General features: G+C 45.3%; 1 protein-coding gene across 2 annotated transcripts in view; it reads right to left on the bottom strand.

Annotated features, from left to right (window-relative positions):
• tbc1d23 (TBC1 domain family, member 23) overlaps positions 1-17,387 on the bottom strand; it is a 31,332-nt gene extending 13,945 nt beyond the window's left edge. For both annotated transcript variants that reach the window (XM_088608523.1, XM_088608522.1), the window contains exons 1-7: positions 17,284-17,387; positions 10,866-10,977; positions 8,367-8,472; positions 4,294-4,498; positions 2,464-2,587; positions 1,288-1,412; positions 560-606 (exon numbers count right to left, since the gene is read on the bottom strand). In XM_088608523.1, coding sequence (XP_088464649.1) covers positions 560-606; positions 1,288-1,412; positions 2,464-2,587; positions 4,294-4,498; positions 8,367-8,472; positions 10,866-10,977; positions 17,284-17,321 — 757 coding nt within the window. In that variant the 5' untranslated portion in view covers positions 17,322-17,387. The remainder of the gene's footprint in view (positions 1-559; positions 607-1,287; positions 1,413-2,463; positions 2,588-4,293; positions 4,499-8,366; positions 8,473-10,865; positions 10,978-17,283) is intronic.
• Positions 17,388-18,578: the final 1,191 nt, after the last annotated feature.

Raw genomic sequence — 18,578 nt, forward strand, 5'->3', positions numbered from 1 at the left:
AGACACAAAGCCTCCAGGAGCAGAGCTTTACAACACTGCTCAAAAGGAAGAAGAGTCTGGAGTGACAATGCTAATAAGACTATACTGAACAAGAGGCACTGCTTTATCCAAAGCGTGGTGGAAGTGTGGAACAAGCTACCCAGCCATGGGATGGCTTTCCTTACAGGAACATCTCGATTGATCCAAGGGTCTTATCAACTACTGAAAGGCCTCCTTTCTTATGACTTCAAAGAAATCTGAGGAGATTTTATAAGATCTACTTCAGAGATTAAATCTGAAACGTACAGCACTTGATTATAATGACATGTTTTCAGAAGCCTTCAGCTGTGAAAACCTGAAATGGCTCAGACTGCTCTGTAATCAGAGTTGATCTTCCAGCCTGGGTCTATAGCTGCCCTGCTGCAGTGTCTGTGACTCTGCATCATCACAGGGGCAGCACTCAGCACAGAGACAGTAGCAGAAAGAGAGAGATAAAAAAAGAGATGTAGGAGAGAGAGAGAGACTGGCTCTCAGCCTCTCTCCAGTCACACATGGGCAGCACGATCCAGAACACACTTACTGATGATGTCCTCTTTACTGTCTCCTTCCTGAGCAAGAATGTTATCTCTGGGGGAAAGAAGAAAAGACGAACTGCTGAGCAACCGATACCAGCTTGATTACACCTTTAAGGCTTTTAAGCAAGAAAAACATACAGTCACAGAAAAGTTAGCACTTTATCACTTTTTAAATTAAGACGTGTCTATTGTATGTTAAATAATTTGCTAGGTGTATTTTGGTGGGCTGGCCGGTCCACGGGACAAATCTTAACGTCTGCTGACCGAGAATTTACTCTACCCTTCCCGTATTTTGGAAGCTGTGCAGTTTGTCTAAAGGTCTAGTACACAGATAAACCACACAGTGCAGCTGGATTTATATCAGCCGGTGTCCAATTCAATGAGAGCACGTAGTGTTTGTTTTTTGTTCCACCCAAGCTCTCAGTTCCACAAACTGGTCTAATTAATTAACAGCGTTATTGCTAATACTTCTAACCAGGCTTTAAGGTATGTACAGGTAACTGTACTTTCACTGAAAGTGTTTTTTTCAATAGTCAACTGTAAAAGGCCTTAAAAATCATTTGTCCAATTAAAATGATAATTAGATTAATTGTTTAACTGACATTTTGGGTTGAACTAAAAAGCAGGAGACACCAGGCCCTGCAGGAACTGCAGTAAGAGGGTCTGACACTCCTGGAGCAGAATGTCGGGCTCAGAGGGGGTGAGGCTGAGAGACCGCTGCGCTGGTACCTACTTGGCGTTGACGAGGATGATGAGCATGAGGAAGAAGATGACGAAGGGATCGGCCTGCTGCAGGTAGATGTCCCACATGGCCTGGGTGACCTCGGGCGTGCAGTGACTGGCAAACAGGCTTCCCAGCTGTGCAGAGACGCACCAGGGTCAACAGTCAGAAGGAAAAGCCCTACCTCTGTATACAGAAGAAGCCACACTGGGATGTTTTAAAATTAGACCATATAATTCAGTGGGTGTGAACTGCACGGCAGAGATGTGTGACCCACATGACCTGTGTTACAGATCTAGGCAGCTTATATACAGCTCCAAACACAAACTGGCACCCTGTAATGAAACTAGGATATATTGTTCAATATTAAATGTAATGATTCTTCTTATGAACACTAACTCATCGTACAAAGTGGCACTTCTACTACAGTTCTATTGAATTATCTAATTTAAGATTTAAGGTGACTTCTTTTGTTTCCTAATCTAAGAAGTAGGGGGAAAACCATAATCTTTCTCTTCTCCTGGGCCAACGCACTCTATCCTCCACGTTTAGATTGCTCATGACCTTAGAAGAAAGACTAGGGAGTTCCAGCCTTCCACAGTCACAAACCTGGAGTGTTGGTGAATGTCTCATACCTCAGTCACCAGCTACTGTTTAAAACCAGAAGGCATGGGCCTACTGTGTTCAGGTCTGCAGTAGTCTGAGAAGATCAATATTACTATTGCGAGGAGCAATGGCCAATTGAATGTTCTTTAACTTTAGACATCAATCATTACTGTTTCCTCACAGTTTTTCCTTTTGTTTTCCTCTAAAGAACTTGATCTCCGAGACAGCTCTGCATTAATATAATGACTGGACATTTTTCTTCCTCTAGAGAACAACATCATAAAAGTTCCTCCCCGTCTGTATCCTTCTTTGGTCTGCACCGTCTGACTGAGTGCCAGCTCGGAGTCCTGAAAGGACCGCTGATGTCTCCATCGGCGTTACTCGTGTCCTCCAGCGAAGAAAGAAAATTCTTGATTTGAAGGTCTTCACAGACAGATTTGTAAATTCACAAAATATTCAAAATCCACAGCCCAGGTGGAAAAAAATACCCCCACCTTCATTAATAAGCCCGTAATAGGGAATACTTTCCGAGCGCAAGGGAGGACAGACTAAGAAATCGGAACAACAGCGACGGAGAGTTACCCAGTTCATGGCGTAGGAGTCTGGTGTGATTTTCTTCGTGTCTAGGAAGGAGCAGAGCTCGGGCTCGTGATACTGCAGCAGCAGCCTGTACAAGTGGAAGGGCCTGCCCTTTGGCACGCAGTCCCTGCAGAGACAGAGCACAGCACAGATCAGTGCTTAACACACAGGCAGAATACCATCTCCTGTAAATAGTGTTGTTATCCCACACTATAGAAGAACCATACAGTATGGTCCATGTATTCACACCATGTATGGTCACTTGCACTGTTAAGCGCCTTGGGTCAACCGTGTTGTGAAAGGCGCTATTTAAAAATAAATTGAATTGAATTGAATATAGTGGAGCAGACAAACAGGGCATGGACAGGCGTAGTAAAGTATCGTAAACCATGATTAAGTGAAAGCATGGGAAAACGGCAGATTTATCAAACTATTCCGCTGATAGAAGAAACACTGATTTTCAAAACTTGAAAACGAGAACCAAATCATTCCATTTACGTTTCTAAAAGTGAATCGGATTACTGCACATCGCGGCTTTCTCTGGGCTTACATAAAACATCTTCAGTGACAATAAGCATCATCCGATTCAGAGACCTCGTTCTTATGATCTCCATTTTGAAAAGCACGCCGTTTGTCCGCAACTAGACTGAACTGAGGAAAGTCAGAAGCCAACACAGGATTCAGCAGTGGTCCTTGGTGAAATGGTGAGTGATCACTCAGAAAAGGATGGAAACGTACAAATAAATGACGGAACACGTTATTACCATAATCTATTACCATTTTCCTAAACTGGATTAATAATTACCCTATTTTCTCAACCTGACTGCTAAGCTGCTGAAGGCAAAATTCTAGAAAAAGTCAAAAGCCACTATGTTTCATTTGTGTCAATATCCTGTGTAGTTTACAGTCTCTCGTGTTTCTGGAATTCAATTCCTAATAACTGTGAAAACCCCATAGTAAGAACATTCAAATACACAGACAAGAAAGCTTTGGAGTGCTGTTACTCTTAGGGCACCCTGTGCTGCGTTTGAAATACACCTTCCTTTTTTCATCCAGGCATTTTTCTAAGCGCTTTTATCCAATCCAGGGCTGCAGGGGAGCCAGATCCTATCCTGGCAAGCAACAGGCACAAGGAAGAGCACATCCTGGACTGGACGGACACCAGTCCATCACATGTAGACAGACACACACATACTCTCACCAAGAGCTGTGTTCCCAGAAACCAATGAACCTACTAGTATATCTTAGGAGTGGGGTCCCCTTAGCACCCAGATGGAACCCATTCTAAAACAGGCAGAACATACTAACTCCACACAGATACACCCCAGGAATTGAACCAAGGCCCCTATAGCTGCAAGGCACTGACGCTAACCACTGAGCCCCCATCCCATATTATTTGCTGAATATTAAAAAAGCCCTCTATAAATAGCACCTCTCCACTTATGTACACAGATCAGTGAAGCACAGCCCAGTTCTCTTAGTTCCTAAAATCTGAACTGCAAACCATGGCACCAGTGTGGACAGCGACCAAGTCCCAGGGGAAACAATACAGCTGACACAGTTGGTACAGTTGTACAGTACCTTGACCCAGGTGCTTCACCCCAACTGTTCCAGTATAACTCCCAGCTGTATAAATGGGTGCAAACACCCATCATGTTGGATCAAAGCATCAGCCAAATAAATAAGTAATGGCAGTAAAGAACTCAGTTAAGCAAACAAGATGCTGGGTATCTTAATACTTAGTTAGCGTTAATATTTAATAAAGGAGTGCTCTTTAAACAGGAATTGAAAGACTGATCCCACGGCAGAAGGCGGAGGGCAGGAGAGGGTTACCTGGGGATGTACTTATTCATGATGGCGTAGAAGCAGTTGTACAGGTCACTGCGGGGCAGCCGCAGGGTCAGCAGGGGCCGGAGGAGGTCCGGCCAGCTGAGATCTGCGGTGAAGGTGATGTTCCTGGACTTGCAGTAGAAGGTGATGACCGACTCGGTGTCCGCCAGCGCAGATGACCTCTCCTCCTCCGACATGGACAACGGGTCTGGGCACACAGCAGGCGGTTAGAGACAGGGCCACGACCAGGGTTTCAGCGGGTTTCTCTCCCCGGTGTAAGAGATCAACACGGTGAAATGTGTCACAGGGCTTAATTTATGAGGACCCTGTAAAAATTTAAAACATAAGGTTTTTATCTTGCCACACCAAAAAGGCAGATTTTCCACTCTCGAAAAAGTGTGGTCGGCAGACCCTAGTGGAAAATGTTGTCATCGGTTCTCTAAACCCTAATTCTCATTTTCTATTCATGTACTATATCTAGGAGCACTCTCTCAAACTGAGAAGATTTCTCAAACAATTGAAAAAAACAATCATTAAAATAAGAACAACGCCACAGCAAGAGCAGGCTTGGTTCCTTCAACATGAGCTCCCTGCTTCTGAGCGAACAGCAAGTGCCAGAAGGGCTAATCAATTCACACGCTGCTTGGACGAAGTCAAATGCACTTCTTTTTTTTAAAAAAAAAGCCACCTCATGATTTTCTACTTTATTGAAAGGTGATTCAACTGCAGTCCCTTCAGAAAGAGAACATATTAAAAATACTTATGCAAACTCACAGTCCACACTCGCCGTCTTAGAACGAATCTCTCCTCCCCAAGGAGAAACAGACTGTTTTTTCTAGTCTCCCTGCACTCTTCACGATAGATTCCACCACCTTTACAGCCCCCCAAGTTAATCAAACACACTCAAACACGGCTGTAGGAAGCACTCCTCTTATTGCCAATTCACTTGTGTAGAAAGCAGTGCTGTTTCTGGACAAGCCCACACAGGCACCTCATCTCAGAATGGCAACGGCAGGTGTTTTAAGGAAATCTGATTATATGCCAGTTCTGAGGTAAGGCAGATACCCAGAATTCCCCCTACTCTTCCTGGTGCGATACATAAAATCAGTAACAAATAGCTTCCTTTATTCTCTGAGAACACGATATCAGTGAGTGCAAGGTCAGGGAGAGAAAGACAAGCAAGAGATGTGAGAGAGAGAGAGAGAGAGGGATGGAAAGAGAGCTGGAGTCTAATGTGTGAAACTTGCTTTTCCCCATGCTGAACTGTGCTTGTCAGGAGTGTTGCGGGGCTTAGTTAAGTTCTGACAGCAGTTGGAAGGTGGTGGTTTCTGTCTCGTGCCAAAGTCTTTTTGTTGTATTCTTAACCCCCCTTACACAATCAAGCCAGGAAGCTTCCACAATTTTCCAAAGCAGCTGCCTCAGCAGAGGTGCTTGTGCTAAGATCCCCCGAGCCATATCAAATAAATAAAACATCCCCGACCCGGCCTTGTGTGAGAGGAGGTGTATAGGTACAAAAGAGGGCTGGGACCGGTGAATGAGAACTAGAATGCTTGGCCTCTTGTTGTTGTTGGATGCTGCATCGCCGCCATGGATCCAAGAGGGACATCATTTATATATACTGTACAAGTAGCTATCGTTTAGGAGGATTTTGCTGGTCTACAGAGAGTACTGTACTGACATACAGAAGACATGATGGATGGATGGATGGATGAATACCCCCATTCATTTATTTCCTTCTTTTAAATGATATAATGTTAGCATGCCCAAAGGAGTTGGGCAGCCAGTTGACCTTGGACCCCTAGAGGTGTTTTTTCTCCTTACTAAGGAGTTTTGGTTCCTCTCCTCCGTTGTCTTCTGGTCTTTTCTGTTCTGTATTCACAACATGTATGGTCACTTGCTTTGTTAAGCACCTTGGGGCAACCTTGTTGTGAAAAGCGCTGTATGAAAATAAATTGAATTGAATTGTTAAGAACATCTCTCTGGCCTTCACGGGAGAGAGAAGCTCACTCTGCCACAGGTGCTCATTCTTCACCAGAAGATGCATGAAAAACGCAGAAAGTCAAGCGTGCTGGAAAGGGCTCTGTGGTTCTACCCGAAACAGGCAGTACCTTGTGTCACACGTACCAGCCTGGCGCTGCACGGCCACTGTCCGCCAAGCCAGTGACCCTGACCGGTTTTCTTGCACTGCTGGCTCATGGGATTGCCAGCTTCAAAGACTGTGGGGCTGTTACGGTCCTTGGTTGTAGTGTTATTCTTTTTTTTTTCTAATTGCTTTCTCCTCTTTTCCCAGGTGTTGCCAATTAATTAAGTAGATGAGGTGGGAGGCATTTAAAAGGGGAAGACGAGACGGGGGGCCCTGAGAGATCGGATATGGGGAACGGAGACAGTTGAGCGGTGTGTGGTTTTTAGGATGGGGAAAGACGTGTTGTACAGTATGTTTTTTTGTTTTTGTTTTGGTTTGGTGAGTTAGTGTAGAGAGGTATAGAACGCGGAAGACTTGTTTTGTGGTACTGCCTTATTGTTTAAGCATGACCAATTATTTTTTCCCCAGTTCTAGTCTATCTAGTTTGCTTATTTTTCTTTTATAGTAAGTTAGCTTTGCTTGGGGTTTTTCTTTTTTTTTTTTACTTCCCCCTCCCGATTTGAATACAAACGTCGACTTCTGGTTCCCTGGATCTGCGATGATAATAAAATTGATCCGTTTTCCCAGGGGAATCCGATCTCTTGAGTGTTCTTTTGATGTTGCGGCTTTTGGTCAAACCCTAGACATATTTTTAAGGTCGTAACAGTTTCTGGTTGCTGGGGCAATGCTGCCGCCTCTCTGGGACATAGAAGCTCATTTTCATCAAGGACGGATCTGCATTTAAGTCTCTTATGCACGGAATTGCACATTTTGGCCTTGTGATCTACACTCCCCTGGCGTTGGGCTGGCAATGTCAAGTGACAGCGGTCTGGCCTGCTGCCACAGAGGCCCTGGTATCGGTGCATCAGGGCTCAATGCCTCTCCTCTCACTCCCCCGCCAGCATCTTTCTCCATCACCGCCGTCACACTGAGCAAAGCAGAGACGGAGCAGAATTCCCAACTGCACAGAACCCTCCACTGAGCACAGACTAACAGGTATTATTATTTAATCGTTCAGGTCTGTACTGTGCACATTGGTTGAAAGTGTTGTCTTTTGTACTGTTGAAAGCAGATTTCCTGACTGCACAGAACCCTCCACTGAGCACAGACTAACAGTCAGTTATTACTATTTATTGTGCTTGTCTGTACTGTGCACATTAAGCGAAAGCGTTGTCTTTTGTACTGTACACATCCCAAGAGAACAGCGCGGATACATGTACTTAGGGCATTCCCATCTCTCAGTCAAAAAGCTTCCGTTGATCCAAGTGCATGTATCCAACGAGATTTAATGCTTACTTGTTTGGTCAAGACAAATGATCAGGGTATACCATGAAAAAGAACTTTTGTACATGCGGCGTTAAATAGAGTAGAATATAATTCTGCTTTCATAAACAAACTTTGTGTTCTGGCGCACTGCAGTCTGAGGTTGCAGCCTGGCCTCCCTAAATTTCTGCCTTAACTCAGATGAAGTTGTCTCTCGCTCTTCCACCTGCTCTGTTGTGGTCGTGAGGCTGCTGGCGCAGAACCCCTCAGCTCAGTACCCAGGAGGGACCTACACTGCAGTGGGTGGATGAACTGGGTGCCCCGTTCTATACAGTTCCTTGAAAAAAGTATTCACGTCCTTTCAGACTTTCTGAGTTTTTGCATATTTTCGGCACCAATTGTTGGCAGAGCTTAATGTGGGTCCCAGGGGTATATAATGTTAGGCTAAGATAAAACACCAAAGCTAGGTGCTTGGTTTATTTATGTTTCATGTTGTTAAAGTTAGTTTGTATATGGAACATCTGAAAGAACTCTGCGCTGAACTGTACATTTCCAGGATTGAGCTGCTCTTAACTAAACAGTTAAGTGCTTTTAAAACTTTACTGCACAGTAACAGTCTCCAAGGGCGAGATACAGCACTGCTCACCCCAAGGCCCTGATGAGCACTCAGCCTGACGAAGAGAAAACTCACCGATCAGCTGCTGGCACCTGTTGTGAATGAGAGTCTGCTCGGGCAGGTCTAGTGAGCCATCCCATGAGGCTAGGCTGTCTCCCTTCCCCGCCACATTCAGTGCGATCTGACCAGGCACAAGAAGAGAGTGTGAACCACAGACAGAATAACCTCATAATCAAACAATGGGTCTGGGGGTGCTGGGAACTGAAATACTGTGATTACTTCAAATTCATATAGAAAAGAGGTACTATTTCTCCTGACAAAGTAAACCCCGATAAGTCACTGATAACTGGATTGATTTACTGATTTCTGATGATGATTATTTAGAAGATGAATAAGGAAAAAGTACTCTAATCGGGACTAATGCACACGCCGTTTATTTGTAATTCCACACATTATTGCACAGTTTCAGATGGCAGTGAAAATGTCTGTTTAATCCAGTTTAAGCAAAAACAACTGGCAACAAAATCAAAGCATGAGTTGATCTCACATTTCAAAAGGACTTACACCCCAGGAGTTCACGGCGAAAGGCAGATTTCCCAATACCAACCTTGCTGATGAGCTGCCCTGCAGCCAAACCACTGAGTCATTTGCTCAGTCCAATTTTATACAGTTATTTACATAAAAGGAACAGTTCCTTCTTCCCTTGCTACACATTTCCCTTCTTAACATTTTAATGTAAAAAAAAATATTGCTCAACCTTCTATTATGTTAATATATTGCATTCACATGGTATATACTGTATTTCAAATCCACACAGCCTGCAGAATCACCCTGCTCCTTAAGGATGTGATTAAGCCACCTGCACACGGGTCTCACCCTCCATGTGCCCCTGACCTGAGATTTTCCACTTCCTGTCCCGGAATTCCCATAGTGAAAACAGGTCGGGGCTCCTGGGCTTGAGTTTCAAAATCACACCTTTGACAACCCAGAGCTTCAGATTCAAGAACCAGTGTAGCACAACGTACAGTAAGTCAGAGCCCGGGTGACTAATAACGGATGATCTGAAACTATAAACCATCCCATCGCTGTGTGTTAGTCTTTCGCTTTCTGGGAATGCAGAGACAGGAACTGCAGGTCTTTGGAAACAGGACTCTAATAGAGACTCCACACAGGGAGCTGCCTGCTTCTGTAGACAGAGCCATGGGCTGAGAATGTCTCTCTGTGAGGTCCGCTGCCTGCTATGAGGAACAGCAGAAAGAGGGATGCACAACTGCAGAGTTACTGCTCGGTCTTCATAGTTCATGCAACAAAGGTAAGCTTTGCTCTCCCCAAGAGAAAAAAGACATGACTGCAGGATCGCAGACATATAGAAAACAAAGAGCAACACCACACTCTTCAATACTGTCAGCTGACAGGAGACAGGGCTTGGCAAAACGAAAGCATTTTCAAGCACAGCTATATAAAGCGCAACCCAGCGCCAAACAGGACAGCCAAAGAAAATACAAGGACAGTGCATTTTCATTATTTCTCCTGGCAGTTCAAAATTAAAAAAAAAACACTTTATTAATAGATGACATATACATAGACGCACCGGGGCCCAAAGATTCAAATGTGAACTCATATTCAACATGATACACATAGCCCTCCTATCTAAGGTCCTAATTACCAAGTTACTCTAGGAACTTGTTACTCTCTAAGCAGGTCAAAATTAATACCCCCACTTTAAGTTATTAGTGTAATCTAAACAATAGGGTGGATAAGGGTAAGTGCATCTGTAAAGTAAACAAACATAACTTTGCCTGCATGAGCTATAGAAGAGAACTCTGGTATAGAACGCCTGTGGGTCACTGCCATTCATTCACAAGCTGCAATGAATGAACGTCATTCGATATTGTAAAATACAAAGGTTCACTCTTGCTCACAACTCACACTTAGGAGGATAATAGAACCACTAAATGGATAAATATGGGTGCGGGTGATGCTCAAGGTAGCCTGAAAATGCTCAGGGAAGAACATACATTGAGCTGTTTCCCCTTAATGTTGTGCCACAACGATTACATTTCAACTACGATAAAATGTCTGGCAATCAAGAAATGAGTGTCTAAAAACATGCTCTATTTTATTACTGATTCCAGTCCCCTATTATTATTAATGAGATGGGCCAGTCGGATGGCTTTGTGCCGTGCTGATGGCAGACCCTGGCAGATGTCTAGGAGCTTTTTTTAATGGTCACATTTAAAAAAAAAGTAGAAAAGCAGACATAGGCCTACAAAATTACTAAACCATAAATAACGTCTAGTGTGTTCTTCAGACTAGGCCCACATGTTGTCTGTATAAAGTCAATGCCAGAGATGAATCCCTCAGGAAGCAGAGGATTCTGGGTAGCCCTCCTGCACTCACCAACATGATGGATTTTGATTGGCTATTGAGTTGGCTGCTGTTGGTGTATTTACCCTCTCTCACCTACCCTACTGTAAAGAGCAGTCCAGCCCACAAAAAGCATATTTAGCCAGCGCTGGTATAAATAGTTTTGCTGTCTGGTTTTGCGCCCTCTCCAGTCAGCCCACTGCTCACCTTCCAGATCTTGGCCCTCTGTGTGGTGGGAAGCTCTCGGCCCTGGATGATGTTCCTCACTGTCTCCAGGTCGCAGCCGCCAGAGTCCAGAGCCTCCGCCAGCTCCCGGTCCCTGAAAGAGGGCAGAGAGGGAAACGGGGTCGTCACGGAACCATCCTTCGTGTATCCCTGAAGCCTGAGGCCCACTCCCAGTTTTTCCAATTCCAAATGCCTTTTGAACTTCTCTTTTTAAAAATATTGGATCCTCAATCCCATTGACAACAATTCCTGTCACCTCCGGTAACAACAACATGAAACTGAACAGGAACGGGTACAGAGGGCCTCATCCCAATCCCACATTTAACACAATCCGGTCAACGTCAAACTGCCTATTAAGTGCGGAAAGAAAACGCGCCAGACTTGCTAGGTTCAGATCCCTCACAGCCGGATCCCCAGACTCACACCTTCATTCTGCCAGAATAAATGCAGCGGCTGTCAAAAGTATTCACCCCCTATGGACTTTTAAATTTGACTGTGTTACAATATAGAATCACAATGTATTTAACTGGGATTTACTGCTCTTGATCAACACAAAACACTCAGATTGAAAACAGAAAATAACTGATTGCATAAGTACTCACCCCCTTTTACTATGACACACCTAAATAGGCTCTGGCGCAAACAAATGTCTTTGGAAGTCACACCATTTGTAGAATGGCGTAAACCTGTGTGCAATTAGGGTGTTTCACGTGAGCTCACGATCAATATACCCATCTCTGGGAGGTCCCACAGTTGATTAGTACAGCTCCCAACAAAAACTACATCATGAAGACAAAAGGATTTTCAAAGTAAATCTGGGACAGGGTTAGAGAGCAGAATTTTGTAGAATTTCTTTTCAACCTCTGACACTTCATGTTTTCTATCAGTCAATGGCAAAAGCTCTCCATTAAATTAATTACGATTCCATATTAAAACACAATTAAAAAGTAAAAAGGTCCAAAGGGGGGTGAATACTTTTGATATCCACTTCAAAATGTTGTAAACAGGCCTGTTTCTTACAAAAAGGAAGAAACAATATGCGTGGCGTCATGGCTGACCATTTGGCAGTGATATTTTTGACACAAGGTATTGCCCCACAGTTGGGAGGAACAGATACTAGACAAAGTGCAAAATCCCAGCTCCCAGAGAGGAGGAAGGAGGTCGAAGTCCCCGTCGTCTCCGGCCTCTGCAGCACCTTCATACTTTGAACAGACAGACCCGGGCCGCCAGCTCACCACAGGAAGTGAGCCAAGAGGACGCCCATATCAGCACTGCCCGTCCTGCTGAGAAAACTGCGCTTAATAACTCATCTCAGACTCCACACAAGTATGGGGGTAATGAGATCAGCCCAGTCCATCACTGGAGTACTGCTTCCCTCTGTTGTGGATATTTTTACAACAATCATCCTGGTTTCTCACTTTTCTCTCCCCTTCCCTCTGGTAAGTGTTATAGGAGCATAAAGGCACGAACCTCCAGACTGAGAGACAGTTTCTTTCCATATGCTGTCAGATTACTGACCTCTACCCCTGCCACTGAGTAAACTTATCTACATTACTACACCTACTGTACATTACTACTCACACTGATGTGTTTTTTTCTCTTCTCACACTGTGTGTGCTGACTAGCTTTTTAAAGTTTTATTTATTTAACTCGTCGTTGTTGTTGTTGCTGCTGTTCTTGTGTGTGATTCCTTAATGTCTTTGTACGGGAGCATACATGCAAATAAGCGTTTCATTGCACTTGTGCATTTGACACATAAACTGAACTGGAATGAACTGAATCCTATCCAGGATTCAGAGACGGGCAAGTCCACCTCCTTCATGGGTCACAGGGACATGTAGTTTTCATTCCAGTTCCAGACTAAATTACTGAATCAAACTGATTATTTGGACAAGTCCAATCACATGTGCTTATGCTTTCGTTGCAAATTAAAAAGCCAGAAAACTTGCAGGTCAAAGAGCTGCCCATCCCTGATGGACTAGCATTCTCGGGGATTTACACCGCTCTCCTCTGCAAAGCCTTCTCTCTGGGAGGGAACAGGACTTAGCTGAGTGTGGTCGTGCAGGAAGCACTTTATGCACTTTATGCATTCAGCCCTCTGAAAACAGTGATAATCTTGCAGTTTTCAAGTCTTCTGCTATGATCACTACAAACACAAAGGGAAAACAACTGTCCCAGTTATTCCTACAACAGTACTCTGGAATCCTAGTGAGATCTCGCCATCTTCTCAAGATTCACAACCCTGCATTTCTTCCTTCCCATGCTATTACTCGATACACGTCAAACAGGAACAAGAAATGGACTTCAATATTTCAAGCTTAATGTTAACAGCTGAGATTTCTGCGTGACTTTTTCAGTGTTTCAGGGCTCGTTAAAACTTCCCAGCGTCACTATCAGGACAATCTGCAGCTGGCCCAGCATGAGTGCCCGGAGAGTAGTGGCAGCAAGGTGACCGCCACTGTAGACACTGAAGAGGCCCGCCAGCCCCCAAACGCCTGCCAGCGCCACGGGGTTTGAGAGATCCCAGGGCACACCCAAGACGGGCATCGACGGGCACCTCTGTAGCCCACCCACCGCAGAGACCAGGGCAGCTGGTACTCGGTAGGGCCCCCACATCCAGGAGCCCTCAGTCGCTGGGGACAGTGCTCTCCAGGAGCATTTCAAATTGAACGTTCCTGAGGTTTATCCACAACTAATACTGTATTAAATTTATCAGCCCTGCCAGAGAAGAAACAGGAGAAACTCACGCACCTGTGCAGAGAAAAAACATGAATTGTCACAGTCTCATTTACAGATCTGGTGGTACTAATTACAGGCAAAACTGTGCCAAACATCACGTGTACCAGTCACCTTCCAAAGAATTTCATACACCTTTGTTCTTTGCTTTTAAAGCCAGCTGCTCAGCTGTGGTTTACCCACTGCCACCTCAAGCTTATTCTGAAATCTAAAGCTGCTGACTGTCATGGTCTGGAGAGGCGGAAGGTTTTTCTCTCTTCCACCCATCACAGCATCAGGATTTTTCTGTTACATACCTGGTTTTCAAAAATGATCTAGTACGTCATTTTAGGATAGAGGCGCCTTTGAATTTCCATGGCAGCTGATTACATAACTGGGTCAGCCTGAAAGCTGCAAAGCTAAATCCATGCACAGACTCCCAGGTAAATTATTTCTAACCCCGAGCAATTGTTTCACGCATTGAAAAACATGGAGTCCAGCTCCTCTTGGTCTCTCTGTCCAGAGAGAGAAAACCTACTATCTTAGCTCTGCAAGACTTGATTTTCTAGGTCCTTATATTTCGCTCTGATACACTTCCTGTCCATCTGTCTGCAATCACAGTTTAAACAAAACCTATTCAAGAAATTGCAAAATAAAAGGAGAAATCGAGGTGAAACAAATACAGAATCGACAGAATCGCAATTCAGAATATTTCAGGTGAAAGGGTTGAGCAATAGTGATGCAGTGGTTAGCACTGCTGCCTTGAAGCCCTACAGCCCCGGGTTCAATTCCGCACTGAGGTGCTATCTGTGTGGAGTTTGCATGTTCTCATTTTTTGGACTGACCCTGGGGGGAAAACTGACCCTGGTGTGTGTGCGTTTCTGAGTGTACCCTGCAATGGACTGATGTCTCGTCCAGGTGGTACCCTGCCTTGTGCCTGCTGCTTGCTGGAATAGGCTCCAGCTGCCCCCGCAACCCAGTTCACAAAAATCAGTCTGTGCAATGCAGCCTTCCAAACCAAGATACCAGCCTCTTATACCCCCAGGAAGAGACATGCACCAGCAATTCCTTCAGTTACAGGGCCCATTCAGAAGTTTGATCTTGGATCCTCCTTCCTTGTTAAGTACTATGTGAACACTCAATATCAGCACACCACATGCTTGATACCGAATAAATCACACTTTCATAAATAGCAAATGCAGATTCATCACCATACAGTAGTGCTGGGGGGCTCAAAAAGGCGGCAAATCACCATCTCATCACGGCCGAATGCCAGCAGCGGAAATCATTTTGTGAAGGGTTCTGCTTGTTATTTTAGAGCCGCTCAAGAAACACGTCGGACACAAACGGAAGCAGCCAGTGCCCTTTTTCAGAGTTGTGAGGTCGCTGGGGTTAGCGTTACTTCGCAGAATCGCACCGCTTTGAAACGGGGAAGGATCTGCAGGCCACGGATCACAGCCACCCACGGCCCTGTCGCCGCCTGGTTCCAGCAGAGTCGCCTTCATTCAGAGGCTCAGTGCTTCCGGCTGGAATAACAGTGCACAGCCGCCTGGCAGAGAGGGGCTCTCTATATAGATTATTCTATAGCTGTTCATTAACCAGCTTCCCCCACAGCACCAATAAGCTCCCTTCAGGATGCTGAAGACACCGCAGCTACCAGAAAACAAACAAAACCCTTTGAGAACTCTCCTGCACGTTTAACTGTGACAGAAGCCACGCAATACGTCGAGCAGGTTCAGATCTTTTGCAATGCAAACACGATTTCCGACACGTTTGGAAAGATGGCTTCCCCAGCTTTCGTTAAAGAGATCAGGACGTTCCTTGCTCAAGCGCACATCCCGTCGTCAGGCAGCTCCTCGCCGGGGGCACGTGGTTTGGAAGAATGTCATGCTTCTTATCACCATCTAGGCACCTCAGGAATGCACCCCGCAGCCCCATGAGAGCACATCTCACATCGCAGCACACCCTCGCGTGACCTGGAAGCGTTACGGCTTGAAAAACAATTCAACACCAGCGTCAGTGCCGGAGATGTCTTCAGGAGGACAGCTGGCCCTGAAGCAGTCCTCTGGGATGTTCATCCCATTCCGGATTTTACAGATTCACGTCGCATCTTTCCTGTCGCCTCCACTGTCGACGACTAAAGAGATTCAGCTCCTATGCTGTGTAAGCCAGCCTCACTGCCCTTTTGGGCCGATACCAGAAAAACACAGCGCTGTAGCCAACAGGTTTACCATCATCAACATTAACAGACTCTAGAGTCGGAATACAATCTGCTTGTTACTTCTGTCACATGAGGTTAAATAATCTCAATTTAAATATTAACGATGTCCCACTCCTTACAGTGCTTTGTCCAAACTAGTTTTATCGCAGTCAAATATTTCCATTTCCATAATAATCCCCCAGCCACAAACAAACCCGCACCACACTCACACTGCCTTCCACCACAGTATCAGGTACCACACTAGAGCAATCCACGCCCTCTGCTTTACTAACACCACCTTTTAGACCTAAACAAGTTTACAGCCTGGGGTGGAGGTGAACATCTGTACTTTCCCATCCCGGTGGAGACATTTGCGGAGTGACGCGAATAAACAATGGTCACGTTTGGTTTTTTTTCCATTAAAGCAGGAAGTGAGAAGTGTGACGCGCAACACGGCACAGCGTTATCGATAATGGCTAAACTGCACAGAAAAGAGATGTTTTTGTCGTGCAAAGAGTCGTGTCAGCACCGCAGGGAAACGTCCTGTGATTGAGATCAGCCGGGGGGGGGACTTTTTTTTTTTCTCGGGAGCTTCGAGGTCGATTCCCACAGATCATTCGTGAGAACCCACCCGCTGCCTCTCTCCAGGACGCTGCACTGTTACATGATCATGAGATTACGGTGACAGAAAGAAGTAGATCTGTTTATAATCTAATTGGATAGTGATAATACAACGGGCATTCAAGCAGCCTAGAAGAAACAAGAAAGAATCGCACTCCGCTCTCTCTCGGAAAGGGGAAGTGACACCGGAGAGCAGGGAGAGACAAATGAAGACCGTCCCAGAGAAATAACGGGGTGCCAGGAAAAACGGGACACCCGCTAAACCGATGATAGGTCCATAAGAGTCAGATCTGTTGTTGAAAAAAGTATTTCAGCTCGCCAGCAGCTCACGATGAGCCTGCGAGTTAAGATAGCCAACGCCGCGATCGCAGGCTGTACCCTTTCCACTCGTTTCGAGACAATAATGAGGGGGTGAAGAGTCAGCGGGTGTCCACATGTGCGCTGTAGTCTAATATATGGCTGTCCTGGCTGTTGTTATAATTATGGCGATGCGCCTTACGGAGATGCTCTCGATCCGAAATGGTCAGAAAACCAGACTCCGCGACCGGACAGCCACACAGACCTGCGGCTCCGATGGCCCCGGCAGCAAGGAGGAAAGAGAGTTTCGGCTACAGCCGCGACGGGAGGCTTAATCTTTCAGCCCCCCTGGATGGTTTTGGGAGATGTCCGTACGCAGCTCCACGAAAGTCTTTCTCTCCACTGCGCCCGGAAAGGGAACTGGAATGTGTGACACCCCGCTCCATTGCACGGGCACCCCGACGAGCACTATCCCCTCTCCGTGAGAGAGACAGTTCCACCCCCGTTCTCAGGGCCATGTTTCCCCGCAAAAAGGGACCCCCCAGCCGCCTATCGCTGCTCTCTTACCAGCCGCCCTGGAGCACAGCCTCGCCAGCCTCCGCCATTGCAGTTGCAGTCCACGTCAAGCCTGCCGTAAACAGCAGCCTTCTGTCGTGAAGTAAACCTCTCGTATTTGCCCTGTCAAGAGACTGACACTGCCGCAAAAATGTGGCCAAACAATGACACTTGTTGCTGTTTTATAATGAGTAATTTGATTCCCCTCCAAAATAGCTATTCCTCATAATAATATACTATTCCCATAATAGCGTCCTAGTCCCAGACTTAAAATGCTACATTGCTGTCTTCTGTATGCAACGGTTATTCAACAACAACCATGCATAAACAATGTACAAACTATTGCTTTTACTCAGCTATAACAGTAGCACGGTATTTAAGTTAACTGTGTTTGTAGTATGAAAAGTTACAAAAATCACTATTCATAGAGATAATACAGTATCTACATCTGTTATATAGAAAATGTAACTGCAGGTTTTAAGTTAACACCTTGCAGCTCTGGGGACCCAGGTTCAATTCCAGCCCTTGGGTGCCATCCGTGTAAAGCTTGTGTGGGTTTCCTCCAGGTGCTCTGGTTTCCTTCCACAGTCCAAAAGCATACCAGTAGATTATCTGGCCTTCTGGGTGAGTGTGTGCTTGTCTGTTTTTGTGTCAATACGCGTCGTGCGATAGTGTTGCCCCCTCCAGGATGTGTCCTGCCTTGTGCCCATTGCTGGTTGGGACAGCCTCTGGCTCCCCAGCAACCCTGAAGTGGATGAATTGGTTAGAAAATTGCTTGATTTTATCTTAATACAAATGGCAAACTGAAAAGCAAAGTTGATATTGGTGATCCATTCCAAGGTGTGGATATTCTGTAGAAATGAATCTAATGATAAAGAGAATGGGGACGTCCAGGAGTACTTGCAAGTCTTTGCAAATTCTGGGGTTACATGACAGCAAAGTGCCCTGATCTCTTGGTTAGTGACTTAAATAAGCAGCATTCAGCTGACTTGCACTGGGGAAACAGAGATGGGCCAGTGATCATCCCTCCTGATGTTCTAAAAAATATATAATTTGGTTAATTTTACATTTACAGAGACGAAGATATTTCTGTGTAAACAAATTCAATTACCATGTGAATTTTGAAAGCTTGGTGACGGAACATTTGAATTTGTCAGGTGGTGGCTAAGGCCCAGAACTTATTGTTTTTATCATATGTGTATAACCACATTGATGACACCTGGCATTTTTTGTGAGCCAGCAGCCTCACTGCACAGCAGATCGGGTAGAGAAGTGCAAAACTGCCTCACCAGTTGAATGATGTTGAG

The sequence above is a fragment of the Lepisosteus platostomus genome, chromosome 2 (assembly GCF_059453375.1).
Source record: "Lepisosteus platostomus isolate fLepPlt1 chromosome 2, fLepPlt1.hap1, whole genome shotgun sequence".
NCBI classification, from domain to species: Eukaryota; Metazoa; Chordata; class Actinopteri; order Semionotiformes; family Lepisosteidae; genus Lepisosteus; species Lepisosteus platostomus.